The sequence below is a fragment of the Clavelina lepadiformis genome, chromosome 5 (assembly GCF_947623445.1).
Source record: "Clavelina lepadiformis chromosome 5, kaClaLepa1.1, whole genome shotgun sequence".
Lineage (NCBI taxonomy): Eukaryota > Metazoa > Chordata > Ascidiacea > Aplousobranchia > Clavelinidae > Clavelina > Clavelina lepadiformis.
The window spans coordinates 24,028,930-24,037,290 of record NC_135244.1 but is presented as its reverse complement, the minus strand read 5'-3'; the positions used below and the strand labels follow the sequence as shown (position 1 = coordinate 24,037,290).

The following is an 8,361-nucleotide window of genomic DNA, read 5'->3' as shown; positions in this document are numbered from 1 at the left end:
TCTGTTTAAATGTGGACCAGGATATCATTTAGGACATTTCCTGACATTTCCTGTGTTTGATAAAGTTTTATACGACCACAGTGAAAACAACTTGTGCTTGAAAAATTTATGTACACTAAAAAATAACACAAAATCCTCTGTTTTTAGCGCAAAAAGATTTGAATTGGCTATAATTCCACTGCAAATATTTGAAAAACATTTCTGACGTAAGTACTTTGTTCGTTGTTGGCCACAATGGACTATTGTTTTTACACATTTACGTGTTATGAAGTCATAAGCTTGCACGGTGTGGTTTGTATCAAGTAGACCCAAGTAGCCCTTCCCTTGACCAAAATTTGCTCTCAAGTCCTGAACGGAACTGGTGCGCCCGCGGTTAAGTGGCGGTTTTATGAAAAAGTTCATATAAGAACAATTAAAACCGAAACAGCAATAAAGAAGCGATCGAGCAGCTACGCAATCCACTTGGTGGGTTTGCAGGTAGCAAGGGCGGAGCGTCAGTATGAAGCGTTGTTGTGTTTAGTGGAAAGTTTGCAAAGAAAATTTATAAATTAAAATCTTAATTCAAATTTTAAAACCGTTAGAAATTTTCTTCGACATTTTTAGTTACAACTTCCCTTTCTCAGTAAATGTAGTTAAATCAACAGAAATAATGGCTGTCAATAGTTTTATAAAATTTTGTAAGATCAGCTTTTTTCTCTTACTAAAAGAATAAGTTATCTTATGAAGCGAAACAAACCGACAAAGGTTTTAGTCCTCATTAAACTTTTTTGATACATTTTCTAAACATGAAAGAAATTACGTAGCGGGCTCGATCAGGACAAAAGATCTCTTCCAAAGTTTGTTTGTTATTGTTCAAATGTTGGGAAGTTGTCATCATCAATCAATCATGACACAAAATCTTTCTGCGATTGTCGTGAAACATTTTGTTCATAGAAAACTTTATAGCGTCCATAAGTTAAAGTTGTTCAAGCGGGTTCTAGGAAAACCTCATTTACTTCAAATAAAGCAATTTCAACGTTAAATTTTTTGCCTAGAAAGTCTGTAGTCATCTAACGTTCTAAAAGTTCATTGTTATAAGTGAGCGCCAATTTTGAAGGTCGCAAATGGCAAAGACACTTACGACGTTGATCACATTTCTTCTTGTGGTGAGATAGGTGTTGCATGTCGGTACATTATACTCTGCTATACCTTATACATTGCCAGTATCCATGACATAACCCTTTATTGCATCGGGTAGGTATTTCTTTATGACGTCACTGGTCACGTGGTTTTGACTTTCCCTCCGGCGCGTCCGTTCGCGTTCGACTTTCTGGACAATTCACAAAGCGAGGGGCCTTGCGGAATGACGTTTAACAAAGGTGAACGGGCTCTGTACGTTTCTTTCGATATGACGTCACCGCCATTAGATCTGTCCAACCCATTAATTTCTACCTTTTCAGTTTTCAACGGTTTTTTACTCCGTTAACACATTGCTATGATTTATGTGTTAATTCCAATCATGTTTACGTTTTTTCTACGAATCAGAACATAAAATTATGACCTCATTGGCGGCGGGAACACCCTTCAATGTGACGTGGCACGTCGCCTACCCGCATCTGGTGACTTTTTTTATATTTTATTATTTACTTTACTTTCTCCTTGACACAGTGATTGCACCGGTTTATATCGGGCTTGTATTTCTTGTTTAATCAGTTGAATGTGGATGCGCAACCCTTTTCAACGGTTATATGTCTTATATAATAACTAATTATTTATAATCACGTATATTACATGTATATTATGCATAATTGTTTGTTATTTTAATGTTATATGAGTGAAGTTTGTATAACACGCCTAAGTTGATGAACAATTGAACGTGGTGACTTCGACATAAGCAGCCTGTTATAAAATATATTGCAACAGATTTAGATTGTATTTGTAACAGGTTTAGACGGAAACACTTTGTGTTATTCGCGCAAATAATCGATCATGTCTGGATATAAAATCGACACCAGATCAGAAGATTTCTTAATTGTTTCAGGGAGGAATCAAATTGCAACTTCTTGACACGGAGGGCGCTGTTCTTTCTGAGCTAACAGATTCAAATTTTATTTATAAAGATGATTCCACGTCAGTCGCTATTTATTTTAATACAAAGTTAACAATAAATCATGAATTTATATTAAATACCTGCGAGTTAATAATAATCATCTTCGTACTTTTTCGATATTATTTCTCGCTTTCCACCATGCGGCCATATGATGTAGGAGACTGAACCACGAGGTAACGCTCAAAAGCGACATTGCCTGCGATCACTGCGTTCTACGTATCATAAAGCAAGCGTCAGAATGGACCAATCAGAACACATCGGATGGATACTTGTTCTGGTCATGTGCTGACGTCACAATGGTTTCCGACGGTAAGCTTCCGGTCGGTTTTTATTTGAAAAGAAAATAGTTCAGTTGTTTTAAAGTTATCCGCGCAACCGAACTTTCTCTCTTCAAACATTAAACTTTTTCATTTCATCAAAGCTGACGTAAACGGTGGTTGCTATGACAACAAGTGTCTAAACGGCGGTACTTGTGAAAACGGGAAATGCGCATGCGCGGCGAGATACGAGGGCGAGAGGTAAGAGCGGTCAGTGCGAGCGACGGGGTCAGATGATGTGAGTCGATTTCCGCGCAGGTGCGAGCATGAGAACGAATGCGCGGATGATGGCGACTGCGCGCACGGAAGATGCGTGGACGTGGATTCGACGAATTTCCCGAGCAAGTTCTGCTTCTGCGAACCGGGCTGGATGGGTGGAAGTTGCGAGAAAGGTGGACCAGGTGTCTTCGTTAAAATGCGATGATGTTAAGTTGCGCATGCGCACTGACATAGTTGGGCAACCGCGGTACTACAATACCGAATTACTGCACCGTCGGTACTTTTGAAAAAATGTACCGAATCTCTGTAACAAATTACTTTTTTCAAGAAAATTCGGTTGGTCCCGGTACTCGGTACTTTCACGTGATAATTTCAAAATTTTTACAAGTATGTGTTCCAAAATACATGTTAATTAATCCTTAATACTAATTTTAGCATCTGTTGATCTTTTTTAATCTAAAAATGTCAAGTAAAATTGCAAGCGATTAACGTCACATATGTTTTGACTTGGAGTAACCTTTACTAATAATAGAGGGCATAATAGCTGCAAACATTGCATTTGCAGAAGGATCTTTTACACAAAAAGTACCGGTATCAAGTACCGAAAAAGAACCGAACTACGTTTTTCAAATAGTACCGAATACCGGAACCGTCAGTACATTTTTTGCCAAGTTTTTGCCATTTTTTACTGTTACCGACAATTCTTTTCAAGTGCCGACTACCTACCTCTGCGCACTGTAGCAAGTTGCAAAATGGTCCCCGTGTAGTAAAAACGAGTGAAACCGTTATTTAGTGCCAAGCAAACTGTTTTTCTATTTTAACGTGTAAGTTGAACGTTTCCCCTCGCAAACTTTGGGTCTCTGCACGAAGGTTGTCCAAACTATCCTAACTATCCAGTCATTGCTGTTCTTATTGGTTAGAATCGGAGCTTTCAGAGGCAAAGTTGGACGAATCCGATGAAAAGGACTTCCACAAGGTGGTGCTCTACGACAATCCCAAGTTCGAGTGAGATTTCTATGGAAACATTTTTGGCAGGCTTGGTTTTAGATTTCAGTCTTTCGAAATTGACTCCCCCTCGGGTATTTTAATCAAATCGTAAAATTTCTTTCATCGTATCCCATTTTATTATTTTCCAGACTTTTTTGGAGATTGATCAACGATCGCCCTCAGGTGGAAATTGCTCTGCGTGTTGAAACCGACACTTGGTGCGCCATTGGGTGGAGGCCAGATGACATTGATAAGAAATGCAAGGTAATGATGACTGTGCATATACTTTGAGCCAGAATGCAGCCAGCTGGTGACCATCAATCTAAATACACCGGAATCATCAAGGGATGTAAAATTCTATTAAAATATCCCAGATCGGGGCCGAAATAAACTTTTTTTGAACAAGCAAATGACGAAGCATTTCGAGGTGAAATTCCTAAAAAAAACTTTGTGAAAGATTCGCAAATTAAATTTTTTACAAGAGGGAACAAACAGGTTAAAAACCGCAATTTGTCAGACACAACTTTGAGAGTAGCATGGGCGTTTAATACAGTCATAAGGAAGCATCAACTGTTTGGGAACCGGGATTTTTATTACACAGTTGGATTTGAGGCGGTGCATTTTACCCATGACGTCATAATGCCATACAGTTGCCTCATTTTGTTGCATTTTTTAGGATTTTCCTCTCAGCACCAGCTCAAGTTCTGAAGGCGATGACGGAGTTAATGACGAAACGTCCGATAACAATGGTATGATGTGAATATGACGTCAGGCCACCCTGGCTAACAAATCACTAGTTGATGTAATTCATGTATCTATAGTTATAGTTGCATTAATTGCATTATCCTTGCATAGCTGCAATTTTGGTGTAGCTTAAAGTCAGTACATTGACTATCTTTGGGTGCAGTGGTTAAAATAGTCCGTAACATACAGTAAACTTCATAAGAAAATTCCTATCGTCTGAGTAGCACTAATATTGCCAGTGGCATCGCTCTCTATCAACAGACGTAGAAGCCACCCGGCGCAGAAGATTTATTTCTTTGAAGTACGGTAGAGGGCAACAAAGAGCTCGGCGGGTAGTGGTTGATAAGCGAAATGATGACGTAAGCCTTAGATTAAATTCTGGGCGGCATTTTTTAATGGACTTTTGATAAATTTCAATTGTTCAGGAAAATATGATCAAAATTTTTTGCAACGCTGGAAACATCTCTGCTGCCGCCGAGTGGGCGAAAAAAACGTTTAATGACGTTCTACCAAGTTCAGGTGAAAGGTCATTTCAAGAAAACCGAAACAATGTCACTGTGTCATGTTTTCTGCTTATTATTAACCTAGATATTCTACACAATATGTTGATTGTTTGACCAATTTGGAATTTCTTATTTCCGACCAACTGACTTTCGAGTCTTTTATAGACAAACTTCCCCCTGAACCAGAACCGAAACCGAATAGCAAATCTTCCCCGAGTTCTAACCGGAAAACGAAAGGAGATCCTGAGCCGGAGCCCGATGTTGAGCCGGGACCGGGCTACAAGGACATCTTACATCCAATGGACTGCTCTGATATAATTTACGGTAATTTGGTTTATTCTGCAAATGTGTTTATGGCGTCATAGACAAAGCGCTAAATTTTCTTCTAACCTCAGCGACGGCGGAGGGCAATCTTCACCGTGTCTTGGATATGTATACGAGGGACAGGGCGAGCCCAAAACATGACCCCTGGTTCGGCGGAAGTGATGACCTCACAGCGGCCGTCGCCCGACGCGAGGACGGAATTCTCCACGTGAAGTTTAGAAGGTCGCCATCGCCGTATATCGCGACGCGTTCATGTTTATTTTTTTAAGGAAAGATCCTCCGAAATCTTTTACCGAGCTGGACACGATATTGTGAAACGGAAACATCTCTAATATGTTGATTGATATGCATGGTTGATCCCATTTCTTAGTGATCGCGCGTCATCGTTTATTACGTCACAGGAACCTCGTCTCGTCCGATCCTTCTGACCATTCGTTGAGGGACGACGAGGTGATGCTTATATGGGCCCGTGGGCAAACTCCTTATCTGTTCAACCACCGACCACTGAGTGGGTTGGAAAGTTGTGCAGCTACTGACTATGACTATTACAGGTGAAGTCACTTATTTGTTTCGTGAATCAGATGAAATGAATCGCCAATTTCACCTTCCCTTCACAGGATAAATGAACTCAAGTATCACGGAACAAAACCGTCACAGCGTGGGACCACATCATTTAATTTCTATGGTAGGTGGTTTTGCATCTTTCCGTTAAGTTTTTCTTCGATTTCAGACAAATTTTGAAACTTAAATATTTTAAAATAACATTAATCTTTTCGCGGGCAACATGTCTGACTTACGGAAAATACGCCTTTGAGAAAGAAATTAAGTTTTTTCAATAAGCTGGGGACAGCTTCATGAATTGGAGTATTACAGTATATGATTTCTATCAAACAGACGACCCTGATGACGAAAGCAAATCGAACAATGGGTCGTTTCGTCATCCAGAGAAATGCAAGACCGACAAATGCGAGTACATGTTGGAGTGGAAATACCGGGAAAAAACCGGATTGGTTCATTTCAAAATAAAAGCGCGCGTAGAAGAAGACCAGTGGGCTGCGGTCGGTTTCTCGGAAAAGCCAGAAATGGTTAAAAACCTTTCAAGTTGTTTGTGGTCGCATGAGCCAGACATTATCCACCTGTAGTATGTAAACATGACGTCATCCTCGCAGGAGAACTCCGATGCTGCCGTGGGTTGGGTAGAGCCATCTAGCGGTGAACTGACACTCACAGATCGTTGGCTCACTTCAAAAGCACCGGAAGGTGTCGCTCTTGACAATGGACCTGCCTCGTTTGAGAATGTGCGTGGTTCTTACAGAGACGGTTTCCTCAAAATCTCGTTCTCACGAGCTCTCGACACAGAAGTAAGCGTTTGAAACGTTCACCGGCGCACAGGTCCGTAGTCTGCTCAAAGTTCAAGGCCTATCGTAAAACATCGAACAATATATACATTTAGCGAGTTCATTTCCTAACATATTCGCAGGACCCGAACGATCTTGTTCTGAACAAATGTGTCTACTTTCTATATGCGTGGGGTGGAAAGTTGAAAGACGGTGACGTCACCAAACACAAATCAACTTACGTGAGCGAGGAGAGAGTGTGTATCGGTGAGTTTCCGTTTTTCATTTCTTCTCGAATCATTATTTACTTTACAGCGCTATAACAGTGAAAATGATAAAAACGAAATTGGCAACACTGCTGTCTATGTCGCGATCAACTCGTATTTATTTTGATTCTTCAATAGGTTCTTCCGCTCACTCTCGAGGAAACTTCAACCGTCTTGTAATGCTTTGTGTCGTCATTAACCCCTTTGTATTATTTTTTTGAAAACAATACGTCATTCATACGTCACTAACTAAAAAGATAAGCGTTCCGTCATGTCGAAGTAAATTTGCAGAATATTGAGAAAAAAGAATTACTCTGAAACTCTGAAAATAGCACAATAGCAAAAAAATCCAACAAATTTTAGGATTTAATTTTAACTGAAATATTTCAATGTAACAGAAAAGCAGTACTAGGTGTAAAATCAAAACAATTCGTTACAACAAACTGACGTTAGTAATTACTAGGGCAATCAAAAGTCAATATGGTAAATTTTTTAACCTGCTCAGAATGCTATCAAACAAGCACAAAACAAATTTCAGCTTTGTACGACGTGTGGTATAGAAGTTATTAGGTCATATAAAGTCAAAATGTTACGTTAGGTCAAAATACGGTCAAATTGTTTCTTTTAGGTCAAAATCTATTAAACTTGTAATTTTGTAACCATTTTGTAATATTATTCTTCCGTTTTTCTCTTTTCTTGTACCGCAAACAATTCCAGTACCGCAAATTATACTTAGAACCAAAGCCACAAAGAGAGGGAAGGCCTTTCAGCGCGTCTGGTGACGCCACGATGTGAAGGCATTGCATTTGAAAGTGCAAGTTGTCGATCTTAATACGCAGAAACGAAAAAAAGTCAACACTAGAAAAGCGTTTTGTCAATTTTAAATGCAGTTTTAGATTAGAAAGTTGCTGTAGACAGTGTAGAGACTATCAGTATAGCGTTTTTCAAAATAAGGTCAAAATTTAAACTTTTTAGGTCAAAATAAGGTCAACATTTGTAAATTTTAAGGTCAAAATTTAAACTTTTTAGGTCAAAAAACTGGTTGCCCTAATAACCTTGTTTCTTGCTTGAAAAAAGTAAGTTATACTGTACAATGATCTCGCGGGCCGGAAATAGTTCAATGTATAAAATAACATTGCGGGCCAAGTTTTGTTGTAAAGCGGGCCGGGAGTTTGACACGTATGTCATAGTTGAACTAATTTTCGATCGAATTTGGGTCGAGGTAGTTTTTGCTTGAGAAGGTCTGACGTACTTTCAACTAAGTAATTTGCCTTTGTTAATAATGGACTGTTTTTATCACAATGAAATTATTATTTTTTTATGATTATTAATAGGGCAACCAAAAGTCAATATGGTCAATTTTTTTAACCTGCTCAGAATGCTATCAAACAGGCACAAAACAAATCTCAGCTTTGTACGACGTGTGGTATAGAAGTTATTAGGTCAATAATAATTGACATTATTAGGAATGTTACGTTAGGTCAAAATAGGGTCAAATTGTTTCTTTTAGGTCAAAATCTATTAAACTTGTAATTTTGTAACCATTTTGTAATATTATTCTTCCCTTTTTCTCTT

General features: G+C 39.0%; 1 protein-coding gene across 1 annotated transcript; it reads left to right on the top strand.

The window, feature by feature from the left end:
* Positions 1-805: 805 nt before the first annotated feature.
* Positions 806-7,097, top strand: LOC143459964 (uncharacterized). The gene is made up of 20 exons (XM_076957291.1): positions 806-1,145; positions 1,238-1,358; positions 1,525-1,598; positions 2,021-2,109; positions 2,247-2,398; positions 2,511-2,607; positions 2,665-2,798; positions 3,546-3,630; positions 3,762-3,876; positions 4,289-4,361; positions 4,618-4,715; positions 4,782-4,875; positions 5,025-5,183; positions 5,255-5,405; positions 5,585-5,734; positions 5,801-5,868; positions 6,078-6,268; positions 6,353-6,544; positions 6,664-6,787; positions 6,925-7,097. Exons 1-20 carry the CDS (start codon positions 1,104-1,106, stop codon positions 7,005-7,007), a joined length of 2,292 nt encoding a protein of 763 aa, XP_076813406.1. The 5' UTR covers positions 806-1,103; the 3' UTR covers positions 7,008-7,097.
* The last annotated feature ends 1,264 nt before the right edge of the window (positions 7,098-8,361 follow it).